The 21754-nt window shown below is 48.9% G+C and overlaps 1 protein-coding gene across 1 annotated transcript in view; it reads right to left on the bottom strand.

The window, feature by feature from the left end:
* Positions 1-237: 237 nt before the first annotated feature.
* GABRA5 (gamma-aminobutyric acid type A receptor subunit alpha5) overlaps positions 238-21754 on the bottom strand; it is a 92555-nt gene continuing 71038 nt past the window's right edge. The window contains exons 6-9 of the mRNA XM_068990938.1: positions 10677-10820; positions 8167-8319; positions 4882-5093; positions 238-537 (exon numbers count right to left, since the gene is read on the bottom strand). Of these exons, the coding sequence (XP_068847039.1) occupies positions 238-537; positions 4882-5093; positions 8167-8319; positions 10677-10820 (809 nt within the window). The remainder of the gene's footprint in view (positions 538-4881; positions 5094-8166; positions 8320-10676; positions 10821-21754) is intronic.

Raw genomic sequence — 21754 nt, 5'->3', positions numbered from 1 at the left:
CAGTGCCATGTCTCCTGTTTTTCTAGAAAGTGGCTTGATTTATTTATCAATGTGTCATCTCTGAAACATCTGACATTATATTTAGAAACATCAAGGCAATATTATTTGTACATATAATTAAACATGCAAAAATTTCCTGAAAGATAGTGCCCAAATAAGGAAGGCCCCCCAAGTTCAACCTCTCCTTGGTGCCCGTCACTGACGTATGGCTCTCTTGCAGTTTGGGAGCACAAAAGGTCATTTTGGAGAGGTAGCCCCTTTAATCACTGGCTCCCTATTCAAATATGTTGCCCAGTAGACTAGGTTGAAAGTGCCAAACAGAAGTGGGAATATAATTCGGGACATTTTGTCAATCTTGCTGATGCTGTTGTAAGTCTTTTTGTTTTCAGAAGTCTTGTCTTCAGGTTTTACTGAGGCTGAAGAGGCATTTGTGGTCCCTGCGGGGGTCTGCTCCTTTGGGATGTTTGGGGGGTGGGTCATCTTCCCAGTAGTATAAGCATTAGTTGACTTATTTATTGTAAGCTCTCGCTCCTTTTTCTGCAAAATACAAGAAGAATGTAAGGGCATGATGTTTGCAAGCAACTATCAGTTCTCACGGAGAAGGCAATGGCACCCCACTCCAGTACTCTTGCCTGGAAAATCCCATGGACGGAGGAGCCTGGTAGGCTGCAGTCCATGGGGTCGCTAAGAGTTGGACACGACTGAGCGACTTCACTTTCACTTTTCACTGTCATGCACTGGAGAAAGAAATGGCAACCCACTCTAATGTTCTTGCCTGGAGAATCCCAGGGACGGGGGACCTGGTAGGCTGCCGTCTCTGGGGTCGCACAGAGTCGGACACGACTGAAGTGACTTAGCAGCATCAGTTCTCAAAAGAGATAGAGACAGACAGGGGGATCAGCTTATCTCTGGCGGAGGACAGCCTTCCACAGACTTCTAGGCTTAGAACCCCGTGTGGCCAGTCTTGAACGTGAAATTCTAGAACAGGCAGAATAGTTTACAGTAGAAAAGTTAGGAAATGGTTCCCTTTGGTTCGGCGAGGACAGGAATGGACTGGGAAGGGGGACAGTGGCCTTCTGGAGTGTGACAACATGCTCTGTCATCATAGGGATTTGGGTTATACAGTTGACCATGTTCGTCAAACCTTCTCAAGAGTACACTTAGTGTTTGTGCACGTCATACTATAAATTTTTGCTTCAAAAGAATCAAACAGTAAATGAATATTGAACTCTAATTAGTGATATGCTTGCTGAATTATTTAGTGGGAAATGCATTATTTACTTTGAATCCATCAAGAGTTAAGAAGCATTGATGGATTGAGGATGGCTGGATGGATGAATGGATAGATAGATGTTAGGTAACATAAATGACAGATAGGTGGCGATGACAGAAGCATAGTAAAACGTTAACAGTAGAGGTTTTCATTGTGTAATTTTTCAACATTTCCACATGTTTGCAAATTCGCATGATAGAAAGTTGGGGAAAATTCTGTTCTTTTACCAAGTTAACATAGACTCATTGAATTAAATTTAGAAAAACACAGGAATACGTTAAAGATAATATATCACCATCTCGGTGACCAAGACAGAACACCATCAGCACTCCAGAAGGTCACCATGCCCCTTCCCAGCCCATTTCCATCCTCATCCCAGCAAAAGGAACCACTATTCTCAGTTTTTATGCCATAAACTATTTTGCCTGTTCTAGAATTTCACATCCAAGACAGTATTACTCACAATAGCAAAGACTGGTAACAACAAGTATCCATCAATAGATGAAGAGTTAAACAAAATGCACATATATGTATATATATATATATGCATATACACACAGCTGAAGTGACTGACCATGAATATACATACATATATATATATATATGAATGCTGTTTGGTCGCTAAGTTGTGTCCCACTCTTTTGCGGCCCCATGGACTGTAGCCCACCAGCCTCCCCTTTCCATGGGATTTCCCAGGCAGGAATACTGGAGTGGGTTGCCATTTCCCCCTCCAGGGGATCTTCCCGACCAAGGGATGGATCCTGTGTCTCCTGCATTGTAGGTGGATTCTTTACTGCTGAGCCACCAGGGAAGCCTCATACTATATACTATACACATACACACACACACACAATGGAAAATACTATTCAGCCAAATGAAGAAAATCCTGTCATTTACAGCAGGGATGGACCTTGAAAGCACTGTGCTAAGTGAAATAAATCAGACAAAGACAAATACCATACGACTTCACTTATATGTAGGACCCAAATAAACAAAAAAGCTGAACTCATAGATACAGAGAGCAGATTAGGGGTCAGCAGAGGTCAGGGTGGGGTGGGGAGCAAAGTGGATGAAGGTGGTCAAAAGGTGCAAACGTCCAGTTTTAAAATAAATAAGATCGGGAAATGTAGTGCACAGCCTGGTGACTATAGTTTTAAAAAAGAAAAGAAAATATATCAACGACTAAGCGTATGTGAACGGTAAAAAGCAGGGAGGAAGGGCATGGAGAGGGAGCGGGGAGCAGCGGCGGAAAGCGAGGTTGAGTGCGTGTGCGCACAGACCCAGGGAGCGTGAGAGCCTGGGCCCGTGGCGAGGACGGCCGTGAGCCTCAGAGCAGAGCAGGCCTGCGAGCAACTGTGCAGGAGGGCTCTCTGCAGACCCTGTGGCTCTGCGCGCACCCGTGCGGGGCTGCCTCCAGCCTGACAGACCAGCTCTTGTGCTGCACAGTCAGCGTCTGGTGCAGCCTTCACGTCCTGGGGTAAGCAGGGCAGGGCACACACTGGAGGACAGCAGAGTGGTCTCAGACGCGGGTGTCCTGCTCGAGGGAGGCGGCGCACAAGCCTGAGGACCGCCACGGCGGTCAGAGACGGGCCCTGGTGCTCCTTCCGGGAAGACTTGGCGCCCAGCGCAGGGCGCCGAGGCCAGCAGACCGCTCCCTTCACGGTCAACCTGAACTTTTTCCTCTACCCTTTCACAGGTGTTCACCCCTAAAAACTGCCTGGCACCCCCAACTCTGAACACCCCAACAGGTAATGATGGTAAGCAGTTTGGTGTTCAAGTTTTCTCCGCCTGTACGTAAAAGCCAGTTCACGCAAAAAGAGTAACGATACGCTTCCTTATTCGTGCTCACCACCGTGTCTAAAGTAGGGCTTGCTGGCAGGGATGCCTGCAGATACCCTGATGCCTCCACTGGGCCGAGGGCATAGACCCCCCACTCCACAACCTTTGGGGGCAACATGCGGTCTTCCAGGAGATCAGTGCTAGTCTGGAGTGAGATAAGCTACTTTACCTCCAAGCCCTCCTCTCCCTTCTGGTCTGTGTTCAGACCTGTGATGAGTGGGAAGAACAGGGAGGCCAGGTACGGGAAAATGAGGTGGCTGACGATGATGATGGCCCACTCGGTAACATTCAGGGCCATTGCGCCTTCCTCCTAGGCTCACAGACACAAGCCTGACAGCCTCAGTTCCTGCCGCACCTCCCAGCTGGCTGCCCCACTCAAGAGGGCCACCTCCAGTCCACCATCACCAGGCCCATAGCAAATGTTTACTTCCCTGCAACACGGTGCTGGGAAGCCCCTCTCCCCAGACTTCATGTTTGTTGGGGTACAAACACCCCTGTGGCTCCGCCTGTTGGGACCCTTCAGTCAAGAGCCCCCAGTCCGACAGTCCTCTGCCTCTGCAGTGTTCTCCCAGCTCTCTGCCAACCACCTCCTCTGCTCAGCTGGCTCCTGCCCCCGTCACCTCCCCCAGACACACCTGTCCGGGAGAGTCATGCCTGTCAAGGCCCCTCCCACACCCCGGCACCTCTCCCCACCCCTCCTGCCCTCAGGGGCCTGATATGGCCCCACTAGGCCTTCCTCCATCTCCATACAGGTGAACTGGGGGAGGTCTTTCTTGCATGACTAAAACCTCAGTGTGGGAGTGGACTCACAGTGCTTGGAAGTAGGAAGAATCCGATGGGCCAGGTCAAGTCAGAACTTTGGACTTTTCGTAAGAAAAGTTGAATGAAAAAACAGCCGTGCAGCTGTGGGTGTGCACCCCTGAATGCCCTCAACAGCAGCAGAGTATCCAGGCGCCATCGTGGGTCTGGTGTCCAGTCTCCAGGAAGGCCCCAGGACTGCCCTTGTGATGATTTCCAAAGGACAGATGGAGTTTCACGTTCAAGCCTGTTCTGGCAACTCTGGCCTGCTCATCTCTCATCTCTCACTTGCTCGTTTGTTTTATGTATGGTATAATGAGCACTTTACCATGTGCTATTTCTTTTCTCTTCCATGTATGTTATTTTCTTTTCCCCAAGGACCTGGTTCAAGTTGGAATGTTGCACAACCTTTTTCTTTAAATATTTTTTAGATTCAGGCACCAATCTCTTTCTATATACTCAGCACTTAATTGCTCTGTACAGAAAAATGCTTCCCATGATAACTCTTGCCTCATTTAAGCAAGCCAGATCATCTCATGAGTAGAATCGGGTGTGTTTGCTGTTGTGTTGCTTTCAACAATTCAAATGCTCCCTTCATGACCTTCAGCCACCTTGCAGAAGATACTGCATGGTGAAGTAGCAAAAGAATGAGCAGAACCATTGACTGTACAATTCAAAACTGGGTAAGCAGTCCCTGAACAGACAGAAGGTACTTCATCAAAAGTAATAGGCCTGAGGATAAACAAGCCCAAACCATCACCATGAAATCAGATCTTTCCCTTGAATGAAGCTGGTGATTGAAAATAAAGTTAAAACAGGATCTGTTATAAGACTTTGTAAGGTCCGTGAATATAAGGGAAGGAATCATTTTGCAGGGGGAGGGACGTAGGGAAGAGAAACACTTGGCCTTAGAGTTGGACATAAAATCAGGCCTGTTTCCTCTGGAGTAAGGAGGGAAATGAAGTCAGTACCTTGATCTTGGCTGCTTCCAAGGCTTTTTTCCCATCCCAGGCCCAGCCTCTCTTTGTGAAATAGTTGACGGTGGCAAACTCGATCAGCGCAGAGAACACAAAAGCGTAACACACGGCTATGAACCAGTCCATAGCTGTTGCGTAGGCCACTTTGGGCAGCGAGTTCCGGGCGCTGATGCTGAGGGTCGTCATGGTCAGCACCGTGGTCACCCCTGGTCAAGATAAGGGGAGGACAGTGGAACAAGGGTCAGCTCTAGCACCGGACCCCAGCATAACACCCCTGCGTGAGACACAGACAGAAAGAACCTGTCTCAGCCCAGGTCTCTCTACGAGTCTCATAGCACAACATGCTCCTTTAAACACTGCCAGTGTCCTTATCTTGTCCGTTGTCTCCTTTGCCGGAACATGGATCGAGGCGGGCAGAGATTGGGTCTGATTTGTACACACACCCTAACTGCGTCCCTGTTGTCCTGACCTGAGCCCTGCAGAGAGCGGATGCCCAACACGGATAAGTTAGAAGACTGGGGCATCTTTGTGTTCCTCAGAAAAGTGGAGCTGAGATGGGCAGGGATGTCCCCACGGCTCTGGGGAAGCGCTTCACAAAGACTCACTGTGCTCCTGACAAACTGTGGGATCCAGAAAACTCGTAAAGCAGACTCGCTTTCACATGGACCTACTGGAACCTGCAGACTCCGAGGACCCAAGTGCAACAGAAGTACCACATCTGAATCTAGGTCTTGGCACTCCCTTTAAGAAAGAACTGGGTCACCTTGAGGCTGCTGTGTAACATGCCTGTAGCCATCTGCTTGTCTTCTAGGGAAATCTGCAGTGAGCATACAGCAAGTCTAGATCCTCAGAGGGAGCTGTTGAGCCTTTACTGGGCATCTGCTAGGGGCCAGCCCCTGATCTAAGCTACATTCTGGATGAGTGTCAATATTCACATTTGGCAGGTGAAGAGCTTAAAGATTTAAAAATAGTAATGCACTCAAATTCACCAGCAGGCAAATGAGAGCCAATACTAGACCCAGGTCTGCTGAACACTTACAGCCCGTGTAGTTTCCACAAGCTCTGTCTTTCCTTGTAGCACAGTTTTGCTTGCATAAGGGTACATGTCTATGCACGGGGTGTGAGTGCAGTGCAGCTGTTCCAGTGGAACTGTGCGCCATCCTCCCCAAATTCAGAGGCTGAAGTCCTAATCTCTGGAACTCAGAATTACTTTCCAGCTCTTACTTAGAAACATGGTGTTTACAGAAGTAATGAAGTTACAATGAGGTTATTAGGGTAGGCCTTAATCCAATATGACTGGTATCTTTCTCTCTCTCTCACACACACACACACACACACACACACACACACACACACACCCAGGGAAAACCTCATGTGAAACCCAGAATTATGCTGCCACATGCCAAGAAACTACCAGAAACTAGGAGAGAGGCCAGACACAGAGCCTTCATTCAGAGAAAACCAACTCTGCTGATTTGGGACTTGTAGCTTCCAGAACAGTTAACTCCAGGCAGCTAACTTCTATTGCTTAAGCCCTCAGTGGGAGGAACTGCACTAGGGCAGCCCCAGAAAACAGCATCAAAAGAGTGTAATGTTGCTGGTGGTCATAGCAGCTTAGTGTTCATTCAGTGTCATCCTCAGAGATATTTACATACCCTCACCGAACACGGCACTGTGCATGGAATTGACGCTTAATGAGAAATCAGTGGTCACCTTTGATTTTTCTTAGAAATTCAGCTCATCATTGTGCCAGAGAGCAGTGCTCTGTGTGTGACCTTAAACAGGCTTCTTGTGTCTCCTTGAGTCTTTTAACATCCTAACACTAGTTGAAAATCTCTATGAGGAAGCAGACTGGAACATAAGGCATCCTCCAAACTAAAATTTTTTCCTTGCGCATCTACTAATGTTCTCCTAAAGAGCGGGGGGGAACACTGTCTAGCCACAAGCCAACCCCCACACCTTCCTGATGCTAAATCAGAGGGGGCAGATGAAGCACGTGGTTGGAGGCAGAGAGCTGGTTGCACAGAAGCAGTCCTGAGCCCTTCCTGGAAATCTCCAGGATCTCCGGCTTCTTCCACCTACAGGAGTTTTGGCAGGAAATGCAGGGCACCTTTCCTTCTTTGGAAGAAAAGGTAAAATAGGAAGAGCTGAGGTGGGAACAGTACTTTACAGTTTAGAAAGGTGTGAATATCCATTACAGCTGACCCATAAAATTACTTTTAATGTTGAATTTGATGAAATGAGCTCCCAAGTAAGAGTTAAACATTGGATCACGTCTGCTGTGTCAAGGTGCTAGCTAGCTAGACGTGGCTAAATTTGATTTATGTCTCACGGATGTCAGATAATATTCTAGATTCTTATACTTACGTATACATATATACACATATCATACATGCATATATCTCATATATGTGTTTATTTATACATTTGTTATTCTTGTTCAGTTGCTCAGTCGTTTCCGAATTTCCGTGGTCCCATGGACTTTAGCCTGCCAGGCTCTTTTGTCCATTGAATTTTCCAGGCAAGAATACTGGAGTGGGTTGTCACTTCATTCTCCAGGGGATCTTCAGGACCCAGGGATCGAACCCACATTTCTTACATTTCCTGCATTGGCAGGTGGATTCTTCATCACTAGCACCACCTGGGAAGCTCACATTTATACATATATATATGGTAATATGTAGTGTTTCCCTGGTGGTTCAGTGGTAAAGAACCTGGGTCAGGAAGGTCCCCTGGTCGCAAAGAGTTGGACACGACTGATCAACTAACACACACACACTGTAATATGTATTATATTATATATATATGATCTACTACTATCATATTCTATTTCATATATATAACCTATTACTATCATATCACATGCAACATATTGAGTGCAGCTTGGGAGTTAATTTTGAAGTGGCATGCACATTTCAAAGAAAACTGCCTGATAACATAGAAAATAGTACTTTATGAGACTTGTGAAAATATTGTAGCAAAATCTCATGTAAGACAGATTGCTGGAGATTTGAAAAACACTGTCCTGCCCCCGCCGCCAACCCTGCCTCAAAAAAAAAAAGGAAAAAAACAACCAGGCTACTGGTGAAAGGCTTTTCAGGAGCGAAAGGATGATCAAATTGCTCTGAACCCTGGTTCAGAAAGCAGCCCTAAATTTAGTCTTTTAAGACTGAATTTGTTTTCAAGGTCACAGAATAGACAGGCAGCTCTAGGCTGTTGTTTTCTGGGATGTTAGACTAGGCAGAACACAGCCTGCAGGCCTGGGTTAGGCACACTCACCAAACACTGTCCTGGCGGGAACTGATTCTCGGTTCAGCCAAAAGGACACTTGTGACAAGATCACGGTCATGATGCAGGGGAGGTAGGTCTGGATGACAAAGTAGCCAATCTTCCTCTTCAGATGGAAATGAGCTGTCATGATTGTGTATTCACCTGCAAATAAGCAAATCAGTGCAGTCAGCCACCTAAAGGAAGCCCTACAGTCCCGCCCTGTGCTCCCTGCCCCTGGTCACAGTCTCCTCGGGAGCTCCCTTCTCCCCACCTTCCCTCTGCACAAATCGTCTTGTTTGGGTGAAGGAGAGGCTGGTTGTTTTGTAAGTCTCCTGACCCCCGGCCTCTGAAGAGCCTCTGCGGGGGGATGCTTTTCTGGGGAAAATCAGATTTGTGTGTTTTCCTAATCCCTGGTTACAATCTGTGCCGCCCTCCACCTGCCCCCCTCACTGCTACTGCCCTCAGGATTTCAGGATTTAGCCTCTCTACATATAACTCAGGACATCACAGAGCGCTGTCGCGGGTGGAGGGTTTTTCCTCATTTCCCAGCCACAGAGGGCTGGCAGGGGTGGTGGGCTTCCAGGGCCCCACAGGCTCAGTGCCCTGCCCCTGGCTAGGGGGTGAGAAGCAGCAGACCCAGGAGGTGGCGGGTCCTGACCGCGCCTCCCAGGGACAGTGGGGGCATCTCCTTGGCAATGCCCCAGTGCCTTCTCTGGATCTGCCTGGTGGTGTGGGAGGCGAGCGCCGACCTCCCCCTCATTGCGGAGAATGACGCTGCACTGACGGTGAACTGGTAAGCAGCCAAGGCGGCTACAGGGGGAGCGGGGTGAGACGGGCTCCTTTGCTGTGTGAGTCTGCCTCTCCCTGGGGAGACGGGAAGGATGCCTCCAGACGTGAAGGCAGAGCTGAGCTGATCTGAGGACAAGAGTCCATTGACTGATTGGAGAATCAGACGGTGTGGCCAGTGAGTCTGGCAGAACTGTGGATGCAGGTGGAGGGTCGGGGGGCCTCTGCTGAGGCGGACCCCAGATGGGGCCATCTGTTTGAGGGTGGTCAGACTGCAGCATGGGCTCAGTGTTGAGGCGTTTGAGACTGGTTGAAGTGTGGACGCTTGCTGTTGGAATCAAAGCCCAGCGCTCAGTAAGGTCAGCTGCGGATGTGTCCCTAGGTGCCTTTCCTCACAGCATGAATTAAGATTGCGTGTGGCAAAACCTGCTCCCTACAGAGGAGACCAGAATTCCCGAAGGGCCGAGAGCCACCACACCCTCCCCACAGCCCCAGGCAGGCGAGAGGAGGGACTGGGCTCCGTCCCACAGAAGGAGACAGGGACACAGAGAAGGGGGGAGGTATGCTTTGCCATGATCTGATTTTGCCTCTCAATGCTTGAGAAGAGGGAAAATGCCATTCTGTTTCTTTGCATTCAGATTTGAAGTTACTTTCCAACTTATAAATTCTTTTGCTGTTACGGTTCTTTTCATTCTGTTTTATTTTTGAGTCGAGGATAGCAGTATAAGATAACAATCAAAAAAGGTCATTTTTAAAATGCAAATAGGGGCAGAATCTCATTTTAAAATGTTTACAGAATGACATGAAACAGTAGCACTCTTCATTAGCGTTGCACTCCTTAACCCCAAGTATCTGCCATGCCACCTTCATGTCCCATAAAACCCGGCCTGCTGCCTCTTCCTTCCCCTTGAACACAGCAACAGTATGTTGCAGCAGCCTCTTCCCAGGCCTGCCAGGCTCTTTCAGAGGACACCAGCCCTCTCCAGTGGACGGGCACTGAGTGGAAGGCTGCAATGTGCGTTCCTTGCTTCTGGCCAGTTCCCAGGGGTGGTGATGCTGACCGGGGGACCATCTGGGGCTTAGAACTCATGCTGCGAGCAGGACTCACTCCACCCTTCTCCCACATTTCTCCTGCCATCTGGTGCCCCGGAGGACCCTCCCCTGCTCACAGCCAAGCTGGTGATCATGACCACTGGGTCTGGGGTCTGAGAACAGCCCGTGTTGCTGTAGGCCAGGAATGCACTGTGTTCCTTTGGAGACCTTGCCCACTTGGCATCAGGTGACGCCAGGCCTGTGCTGCCAGAAGGCTCAAGCCAGCCCTGTGCCTGACAGAGTTAACTGCACCCTCGAAGGCTGTGGCGATTTCTACGTGGCTCGCTGTGCTTGCCAAAATTCAACCCCAGGGGAATCCCTGAAATGGTAAAACGGAAACAGCAGAGCAGGTAAATGGGAAAATGTGCAGGAAGCTCTCTGCCTTTGCTGCAGAGGCTGCTGCTGGCATCTCGGTGTTTGGCAGGACTGTTACATAAGCAGGGCCCGCGGTCACTGATGCTCACACGGGGGCAAACGCACCTCGGATTAACGTCCCTCGTGACCCTTAATGCCGGGACGCCACAGCTGCGCCTCCGTACGTGGCCGGAGGTGGGGCTGGACGTGGCAGCTTCTTGTGGCTCAGGAGAGCTGGGGCTCCCCCCGGGTGTGCGCCCACGGTGGGTGTGGGAGAGGAGGGCTACCTGTGCTGGTGCTGATGTTCTCTGTGCCCACGGTCTGCCCCATGAGGTGGTACTGGTTCAGCCTGGAGCCATCTTCTGCCACCACCACTGACTTGGCGGTGCCGTTGGTCCAGACATAGACGACTTCAGAATTAGGATATGCGTCTGCATGGCAAGGGACAGAAAGCAGTGTAAGCCTGGGACCGTCTGCAGCCTGGTACAACCACACATGTTTATAAGAGTAGTGAGAGGGATGACTGAAGAGTCAAACGACCTATAGAAAGCACAGGCAGTCAGACCAGGGCAGATAGCTCCACAGTCGAAGCCCTTCTCATTTCCACACGGCAGAGCGCTCAGAAGTCAGGCCCAGTGCTTCCCACGGACTGTCTTCTCTTCTGGGTGCACCGTTGCACGGGCCAAGACCACAGGGCCTGGGGCTCTGCCAGCTCCATGCTCTGGGGCAAGGCTCCTGTTCTGTGCTCAGTGCTTCTATCTGAGAATGGGACTGTGACAATGTCTGCTGGCCACTGTTACAATGGAGCTGATGAGAGCTCCATCAGGGTGTCAACGGTTCATTAAGAGTCAAAGTAAACACAATGAATCACTCAAGAAGCAATGAGTAAGTTCACTGTGCACACACCAAAAAGAGAGTTTGCAAACCGAGAGCTCTCAAACCAAAGCACGGATTGAGGCTCAGGGGTACACTGTTATAAGGCAGCTTGTATAGCAGGAAAGAGTTGATGGTTTATTATTCAAAGTGGTTGGTTACAATATTAGAATTTTCTTAAGTGATACGGAATTGGTCAGTAGTTACCTCACATCAACCCCGGGAAACAGTTTAAGTTTCATTTCTAATTCTTAGAGGCAAATGACCCAGGTCAAGTTAGCCTTAGAAAATAAGCTAAATTAAGCTTCATTTGTAGGACAAACCTGGTTGTCTGCTCAGTGAGTTTTCATGTCTGGTCTCCATTTCTTTGTGATTCTTACAACTTGCAGCAGCATCTGACTACATCAGCTCCTATAAAGGTTTCACTTTGCAGAAGGCACTTGTCCGGTTGTCTGCACTGTCCTGGCAGGCAGGTGATGCAGGCAGCAGGAACTTTAACCCCAGCGTCATGTCTGTGACTGTTACCTTACATGGCAAAAGGCACCGTGCAAATGGAATGAAAGCTATGGGCCTTAAAATCAGGAGATTTCCTAGATGATCCCAGTGGACCCAATATAACCACGTTAGTCCTTAAAAGCAGAGAACTTCCTCGAGCTGAGGCCAGTCAGAGAGACCCAGCTCAGAGAGATTCGAAGCAGAAAGAAAGGACTCAACTTCCATTGCTGGTTTTAGAGGTGTAGGAAGGGGCCGTGACCCAAGGTATGGAGTTAGCCCTTCTATGGGCAAGAATGATTCCTGGTGACAGCCAGCAAGAAACAGAGACTTCAACATGCAGATCGTGGAATTGAATCCTGCCTGCAGCCTGAGGGGCTGGATGTGGACTTGCCCCCAGAGCTTCCAGAAGGGAGGGCAGCCCTGCTGACACCACGATTCTGGCCATGGGAAACCCAGAGCTGGGACACCAGGCAAATTCACTGTCTGACCTGTAGAACTAGAAGATAATACAAGTGTTGTTCTATTTTTTAATGTTTTAACTATTGAGATACAATGGACACATATCATTGTATAAGTTTAAGGTGTACAATGTCATGATTTTATATATGTATATATGTGAAGAGTTGACTCATTGGAAAAGACTCTGATGCTGGGAGGGATTGGGGGCAGGAGGAGAAGGGGACGACAGAGGATGAGATGGCTGGATGGCATCACTGACTCAATGGACATGAATCTGAGTGAACTCCGGGAGTTGGTGATGGACAGGGAGGCCTGGTGTGCTGTGATTCATGGGGTCGGAAAGAGTCGGACACGACTGAGCGACTGAACTGAACTGAACTGATATTATAAAATGATGACTACAATAAGGCTACTTAATAAATACATTGTTTCCATTAAATTGCCAAGTTTGTGATAACATGTCATGGCAGCAGAACACTAGAACAGGTGGATGGAAAATAAACAGAAGACCGTCTCCCAGAGTAGGGAGACAAATATACATGAACATGTTACATGTGAGGTGGTAGTGAGTGCTACAGGGAGACCCACGCTCTGCCGAGGGGAGACGTGCAGCTTTCAGTGGGGTAGTCTGGGGAGGTGAGATCGCGGGGACGTCATGGGAAGCAGCGGCTGGGGTGTGTGTCGGTGGAGGGGAGGGGCCTGCAGGGCCCAGATGCTGAGAGGTGAGGAGGCAGCAGAGGCACTGGCGCAGCGACCGCTGCACTGGGAGGGCGAGGAGCACACTTCCGGGGGCCTGGGTCACAGGCTTGGGGGGACAGCTGGGGTCGCCTCTGCAAGAGTGGCTCTAGGGAGCGGCTGGCGTGAAGGAACCCGCGTGCTCGAGCGCTCCTCATGTCTCTCGAGGCCCCCAACGGTGAACCCACACACCTAGAGTATCTGCACGGCTGCCACACCCAGACCCCAGCGCCTTCTGCACAAGCTTGTACGCTGGGCTCCCCGCCTGACATCAACCCCCAATGCAAAGAGCTGTGCGCCCTCACAGGGAGGCCTCTGCAGGCGTCTCAGGAGACAGGCGGGCTGGCAGGGAAGGCGTCCCTGGGCAGGGTGGCAGGTTCCGGGACTCCACCAGGCAGGGCCTGGTGCACGGCTCATGGGCCCGGTGCAGCCACTGTTGGGCAGACGGGCAGGAGTGCACGTGTGGCCACAGGCCTCCACAGAAGGAGCCAGGAGAAGGGTCATGCCAGTGATGAGTACTCCTTCCTAATAAGTGTGTGAGTTTCTCTGCTAGCGCACATCACTACCCTTATTCTTGATTTACGTGCAAAAGAGCATTCCTAATATTTGAAAAATAATAAAACAAACAAGTATGGAGCAAACACTGAGTTGACACAGAGGAAACTTCCAAGCCCTCTGTGAACTCACTTTCCCCCCAACAGGTTCTTTTCCAAACTTGGAAAATAATCACATAATCACTGCATTGTTTGCTCTGTAGTTTTACAGACATCACTAAACAAAGGTTTTATTTATTTTTTTGCTATGTTTTCTTCATAAAATCTGATTGTGTTTTTTACCCGTTTGAATCATGTTTTCTTTATATATTCTGATATACATAATTTTTTTGTTCCATGTGTTGTAAACATCTTCAAGTTGTGCCTATATCACTTTGCTCACTTAAAAAATATTTTTTTATAAATGGTAGCCTAAGTGAGTTAAATTTATCAACCTTTTAATCTCTGCATCTTATTTCGGAGGCCCTCCTGATCAAAGCTGGAATGCTCCATCTTTAACCATTAGGGCCTTGACACGCTGACTTCTGTACATATTTTCCTATATAAGTATCCAATTGCACCCTCTCCATGAGATTTTCTGTGCTGCCACCGGAATCATTAAGCCGTTCCTCCCTCCCACATCTTTGCAGGGCCTGTTCTGACAGGTAAGGTCTCCTTCGGGCACAGGCTCTCTCTGTGGAATTGTCTGTTCTGCTTCCTTTTTCTATCGCGATTTCAAGCCCCTCATCTTAACCACACAGAGTGCAGAACTCTAGACACCAGCAGCTGGAAGAACAAGGTGTCCCCTTTTCATCTTCACCCACACACATGTTAGAATCAGGCTTTCCCCAAAATACTCTGATGAGATTTATCTTGGACCTGAATCCAATCTACAGATTTAGATTGGGTGACATTACATCTTAGGTATCGACTCTTTTTACCAGGGACATGATGTGAATGTAGGTCTCTGGAGTGCAAGTGACGGATAATAAACTTTTTAAAATTGTAGTGTTAAGTGCCTGGCATCAAGCTTTCAATGGCTGATTGCCAAGGCACCTGTTTAAAAGGCATTCACCTCATATGAGCATGTTCCCAGATACTCCACTAGATAAAGGACCAACCCACCCACACAGTTCCTCTTCAAGAAAACCCAAGGTGACCTAGATAACTGATAATTCTCGCTAGGTAGAACACCTAATTCCCATTCTTATGTTTTGAATTTGCCAATAAAAATTGAACTGGTGAAACCCGACGCACCCCACCCTGGACCCCAATGAAGGCAGGGCCCCACATCTATGTTCTTCCTCTTTCCCTCACCCATGACTGTGCTGCATGGCCCTGGGTGTTCTGTGTGCCCGCTGAGATCTCTGAGTGATAAACCTGGTTTTTTCAAAGCTTCCTTTTCCGGGCGGTTGCTGCTGAGTATGTCGTGAGGTCCTAACAGGAACCACGGAGGCCCGTCCAGCCTCAGCACTGGCTCCCATCAGAGAATGTGAGCGGGCTGCCGTGGCTCATATGGGCCCGGTGGGCACCCCAAGCATTCCTAGTCAGTGTGTGTCTGACGGCTAATGATGACCTGAGGGCAACACAGTGCTCTAGGTCGACACATCTCTCAGTGAGTTTGTATCACTTTCCTCTTTCACTGGGTGTTCCCCCCTCAGTGCGTCCTGTCTCTGAGCAAAGCCGCAGCTCCCAGAGTTGGGAACCCTACTTCTCAGGAGGCTCCTTGGCGAGGGGGTCGTTAGAACCCTGAGAATTAGTGACACGATTCCAGTGCCATCTGTGTATGAGTAAGATATCAAACAGAATGATGTAAATAGAGCAGACGTGCTCACCAGTTAATGGGATACTACGGATGCTACACTTGAATTACACCGCAAGTGGAGTCTGAGTGTTCTTGTCATGTGTTTTTAAACTAGCATGACCTTCCAAGTCTCAGGTAATGCAGAAGCGTGTTTTCACATGGGCTGCATTGAAGCCCTCCAGCGCAAGTGCGTTCTGCCGTAAGTTCCCTTCTCTGTTGTGGGGGACGTGGCCGGGGTGGCGCGGGGGGCTGACGATGCACTCCAGACTGGCAAGCTGCCTTCCAAGTGTCTGGTCACAGACACAGTCAGGCTTGTGCTGACAGCTCCCTGAGTTCCCCATAAACAAGGTGAGATTCTGAAGGCTGCAGGGCTGTGGCGCTGACACATGGACTGGAGCAGAGTAGCACGCTGGGTTCTGGCCAGGGCTGAGTGTGGAGTGGGTGGTGGACGGTGATGAGGCTCCCCGCTGTCCCCAGACTGGCGCAGGCATCTCGCTTCCTGCTGTATTGTGCCCCTGTCCTTTCCCCAGCCGCTGTGCCCCAGGGCAGGCCAGGCTGCTGCTCTGTGAGGCTGGCCCCAGCCCAGCCATGTCCACAGGGACAAGGGCTGCCCACGTCCCACCAGCACCCCCTCATTCCGGACCCAATCCATACACTATGGGCTGTGAGTCTGTCCCCTGCCCCAAAGAAGTACGGAGGCCCCCACAACCCCTGGAAGATGTGAGCCGGCCAAGAACTGTGAATCGCAAAGCTTAGAAAGAAGCACAAACCTTGGGGCAATAGGTCTCAGTGCCCCAGGCGGTTCTGAGAGCCAAGGATGACTGGGTGCAGAGACATGCGGGAGAGCAGAGAGCACCTTCCCTCCTCCCCCAACTGCGGAGCTAGCCACTCAATGCCAGTGTCCTCAAGGAAGATGGGAAGAGGGCGAAGAGCAGGGGGCACAGGGAAGAGGGGGGCCTTTGGGACAAATGAGGCTTTCAGGAGAGCGTGGAAGCCCGCCTAGATGGCCTGGAGAGAAGCCATCCAGGACGTGGGCATGCAGCTGGGAGCTCTGGGGTGGTGGGGGTGCAGACGTGGCGGGGTACAGACTGGACCACTGGGTACCCGGTCCTGACTCTCCCCATGGGTCTGTGTGTGGCTGGGCACGTGGTCCTGACTCTCCCCGTGGGACTGCGTGTGGCTGGGCACGCGGTCCTGACTCTCCCCATGGGACTGGGTGTGGCTGGGCACGTGGTCCTGACTCTCCCCGTGGGACTGCGTGTGGCTGGGCACGCGGTCCTGACTCTCCCCATGGGACTGGGTGTGGCTGGGCAGGCAGTCCTGACTCTCCCTGTGGGACTGTGTGTGGCTGGGCACGCGGTCCTGACTCTTCCCATGGGTCTGTGTGTGGCTGAGCATGTGGTCCTGACTCTCCATGGGACTGGGTGTGGCTGGGCAGGCAGTCCTGACTCTCCCCATGGGACTGGATGTGGCTGGGCACACGGTCCTGACTCTTCCCGTGGGACTGGATATGGCTGGGCACGCGGTCCTGACTCTCCCCATGGGACTGGGTGTGGCTGGGCAGGCAGTCCTGACTCTCCCTGTGGGACTGTGTGTGGCTGGGCACGCGGTCCTGACTCTTCCCATGGGTCTGTGTGTGGCTGAGCATGTGGTCCTGACTCTCCATGGGACTGGGTGTGGCTGGGCAGGCAGTCCTGACTCTCCCCATGGGACTGGATGTGGCTGGGCACACGGTCCTGACTCTCCCCGTTGGACTGGATATGGCTGGGCACGCGGTCCTGACTCTCTCCATGGGACTGGGTGTGGCTGGGCACACGGTCCTGACTCTCTCCATGGGACTGGGTGTGGCTGGGCATGTGGTCCTGACTCTCCCCATGGGTCTGTGTGTGGCTGAGCATGTGGTCCTGACTCTCCCCGTGGGACTGGGTGTGGCTGGGCAGGCAGTCCTGACTCTCCATGGGACTGGGTGTGGCTGGGTACATGGTCCTGACTCTCTCCATGGGACTAGGTGTGGCTTTCCTTGAGCTTTGTGGCCAAGGGGCATGCAGACCAGGAAAGCCTGTCTGTGCTTCAAGGATCAGAGGCTGAGGAGAGGCTGCCTCTGTTACCTGCAGGCTCACTGGCCTCCAAGCCTCTTTCTCCACTGCTGATGGGGATGGGGTGGGGTAGATTATGGACCACCATAATCCAACAATAAGGACCCCAGAAAATCAGAACTGTAACTAGATAAAAGTTAATTGAAATCACAGAGAAATGTATGAATGTCAACTACAATGCACACTAATAACTCATATCGTCTTGTTTTTCAAATTGCTAGTATTAAATGGCCTATTGATATCAATGACATTTAGCAGCACTAAATTCTGCTCTTTGTGTCAGATGCGTGGCAAACAATCTCTTAGCTGGGACAACCATAAATGAGGCCATCAAGTTTGCCATGCCACCGTCCTCTGTCATGATTTAGAGCTCCAAAAACATAACGCTTGCCTTCCTCCAACTATACATCAGTGGAGCTAGGCAAGAAGGTTCAAAACATTTTCACCCACAGCCAACTTGGCAATTCATCACTGCTTTCCGAGCAGCTCTGTCCCCGGGTTGACACTTCCTATCTGTCCTCTTCTGGCACTGCAAATCCTGAATAAATGGCCACAATGGCACACCAACCCCTTGTTTACAAGGCCTTTTAGAAGCCGTGAGTTTTTGTCTAACGATGAGAGAAAGATTTTGGCATGATCCCGACCGTCACTGTTCTGCTCTAAGCTCCGCTTTGTCATCTGCAGATTGAGGGGAACAGCCTGGAGGTGCTCAGGGCAACATGAACCCGTGACAACCAAGTATTCACCGTGTGCCTGATACGCAGTAGACCCACAGTAAACAGCGACTGAGGAACAGCCATAGGCTGGACAGAAGTTTTGTTTGGTGTCAAATCCAGTCTCATGAGAAGATCTTTGTACATGAATTCATTTTCTAATTGTCAAAAGCAAACCAAGTGTGTGGGAACCACCGGTTAGTCTTACATGACAGGCTGTGAGGACAGTGAGGAAGCTTCTTCTACTCTGTGCATTCACTGCCTATGTTAGAAGCAATGCAGGTTAGGAGGTGATCAGAATTCTGATGATTGGCAAACTGTATAGGATTTTAGTTCTCTGATGCCCATGTCCTCAGTCTCCCTCCTTCTTCTAAAACTGAGGTAGGAATCGGCAGAGTACCTGTCCCAGGTGACCTCACCAACCATCACCTGTGTGACCCACCTGCCTTCAACTGCCCCATCAGTCTCCTGAACTGAAAACCAAGTCAACACCCGACCCATCAATTCCATAATCTAAATTAGAAACTTTGTAAAATATAAATGTCTGTGGATACATGATCTCTAATGACCTATGAGACACTCCGCATCCTTGCTTTCAATCAAGCAGGTACCAATGAGATCAGTGGGGCTTTGCCTGTCCAGAATCAGCTGAGAAGTGAGTGCAGCTCTCTGCAGATGGAGATGAACAGATAACATTGCTGCTCTGTTACCCAGAAAGCAATAGTGGAAGACTGAGATTTGCTAGTCAAATGGCCCATCACCACCCCCACAGTTGGGTCTCTGCAAAATTACATGGGGTCACTGACTACCCGCTGGTCTGAGGTAGAGTTGAGAGACCATGCTCTGTGTGTCTACAGACTTAAGTGGAATCAAATCAGGGAAGAAGACAAACGACTGTCACCCTCCCAGTAGAAGGGCTGCTTCCTTTGTGAAGAAGATCTCCATGAGAAGCAAGTCAAAGGCCAGGAATAGGAGGATCAAACCCCTCCATATACTTTCCTGTCCCTTTCATAATCCAATTAGCTTTTTACACATTCATAGCAGTAGCTCCTTCCAATCACTTCCCAATTTCTCATAGAAAATAGCATTTTGCAAGTCACCTGGTCTTAAATCACTATGCCGTCTTTGACTCATACATGGGCCCAGAGCCCATCTCATAATCTACTTGTCACACTGGCCACCACCCTGTTCTCAGCTCTTATCACCTCCATTGCTTCATGACATTCCAAGCACTTGTTTTCACTTCCAAAACAATGACTTCAGCACTCCCTCCCCTTATTCCACATCACTTCTCTGTCTGTTTCTACATTTTGGAATTTAAGGCCCTTCCTATCTGGGAGCAGAGAATAAGATGTTAGATAGCATCGCTGACTCAATGAACACGAATTTCAGCAAACCCTGGGCCACAGTGGAGGACAAAGGAGCCTGGCGTGCTGCAGTCCATGGAGACTGACTTAGTGACGTAGTGACTAAACAACAACAGCAACATATAACAACAACAGCAGCAGCACGAGGTCACAGGGAGACATGACTGAGAGACTGAACAATAACAACATCTGAATTGTGACACTGCCCTTCTCTTCCCCAAAGGGGGAAGTCAGTGCCTCCACAAACTCATCACCTGTCAACTGTGTTTTATCCTTTATCCATTATGCTTTCTTCCATCCAAATCCTCCAGGCTCAGTTCCGAATATGACCCCCATGAGCTTCCCCAAACAGCCCTCAGTTTCACAAGGGTTTTCACTGAATTATTTAATCTGCTCAGCATTTGCTCCTGGAACCCTGGCCATGCCTGTTTCCCACTATACCTCGCAGGGTGCTAAGAGCAGAGCACCCCTGACACAGCTGCCAGACAGTAATCAAGGTCAACCAACGTATAACACAGATAAAGCTCCAGCATGTCTCCACAACCTCACACCAGGTTCTCTGAAACCTGCACTCTAGACACCCATAGACCAGCAGAGTTGCTCCATACTGGCATGACCAAAGCAGTGGCAGAGCTGTTTTCTCACATGTTTGAACACTCTAACAGCTCAACCTGATGACACTTATGGCCTGAAACTGTGTCTACTGGAGAGCCACCAAAATAGTGTCCACATCGAATTTAGAGTATGTTCTCATCAATTCAGATGATTTCTCATGAAACTTGGTCTACTACTTAAGGCATAACTTCACAAATAAAATGAACAAGAAAAGGACTATTTCCTTCTCTAAATAGTCTTGATTTGTTTAAGCACTCACTTCCAAATTTAAGCCATGCCATTAGACACTGATGCTGGGAAAGACTGAAGGCAGGAGGAGCAGGGGATGACAGAGGATGAGATGGCTGGATGGTATCACCGACTCAATGAACATGAGTTTGAGTAAATTCCGGGAGTTGGTGATGGACAGGGAGGCCTGGCATGCTGCAGTCCATGGGGTTGCAAAGAGTCGGACATGACTGAGTGACTGAACTGAACTGAATTATCTTTAAGGAATTTCCTTACAGACTGGGAAACACAGCTCTAGAAGCCAGGGCTAATTTCAATAACTATTTGAATTCTTGAGAGTAGATATAACAGTAAGAGAAATGTATGTTAATTCAGTTCTGCGTTAGAGAAGCCAGAGCACGTGGCTCATCAGAATAATGACGACAATCTGCACTGCTTTGTCTCCTAGCAGCAGAGAGTTGTCGGACTGGGTAATTTGAAACTCATCATATTATCACATTTAGCCTCTGTAGCCTTGGATGCCAAGGGTAGAAGTGAGCTATTTGACCAAGCAGCTATTTTTAGTAAATCCAAAAGATAAAACACAAGTAAGAAGAACACTTCACTGAATAGTATTTCTCCTCCTAAAGCTATTTAGTTCTGAGTTGAAACCACAGGAGCTGAGGAAAAGTGAAGTCTATGAAGTTTTCTAGCTTTTGGTCAATTCAAACATGATATATGAGGAAAATCTTCTAAGCTGCCTTGCATATCATAGTAATGATAGTAACAGCAAATATAAATAAGTAATCACATCAATTTCAAACCAATCTTAAAATATCAGGCAGATAAAAATAAATTTGGTATGAGAGTTAAGAAATGTTTATATTGGTTTTATTTCTCTAGGAAGTTCAAGAAATGTGTACATTTGTGTATACACAAATTTTTATATTATATATATATATATATAAATTGATGTTGTTTGGTTGAATGTAGAGATGAAGAGGTCCTATTAGATACATATTTTAGCTTTGAATATTATAAATTATATAACCATAGTTGTGGCATCACTGAATATGAGATGATATAAAGAATGTTTAAAAGCTCACATACTTTATTTCCCCCAAAATCGCTTTGTGCTGCCTGCCCTGCACACCACTGCCATTAAATCTGAACATCACATTGACTTGAATTTATTTAGATAATGATGAAAAATAATAATCTCTGACTTTTAGTGTCCTACCTTTGATCAAACGAAGAGCATAGTTATCAGGTGCAAAGAGTGGCATAATTTTAAGTGCCATATTGACTCAGAGTTTCGTAAATGAGGTGCCCCAGGGACCTTCTGAAGGGTTTGTCCCAACTACTGATGTGCTCAGCCACCAACGGCAGTAGGAGTTTAAATAAATTTTAGTGAGAGTCCCTTTCTATTATACTACTTTCCCCAAGTAAATGTATGTGTTATCTCTAC

Source organism: Capricornis sumatraensis, chromosome 19, assembly GCF_032405125.1.
Source record: "Capricornis sumatraensis isolate serow.1 chromosome 19, serow.2, whole genome shotgun sequence".
Lineage (NCBI taxonomy): Eukaryota > Metazoa > Chordata > Mammalia > Artiodactyla > Bovidae > Capricornis > Capricornis sumatraensis.
This window is presented reverse-complemented; position numbering and strand designations above follow the sequence as displayed.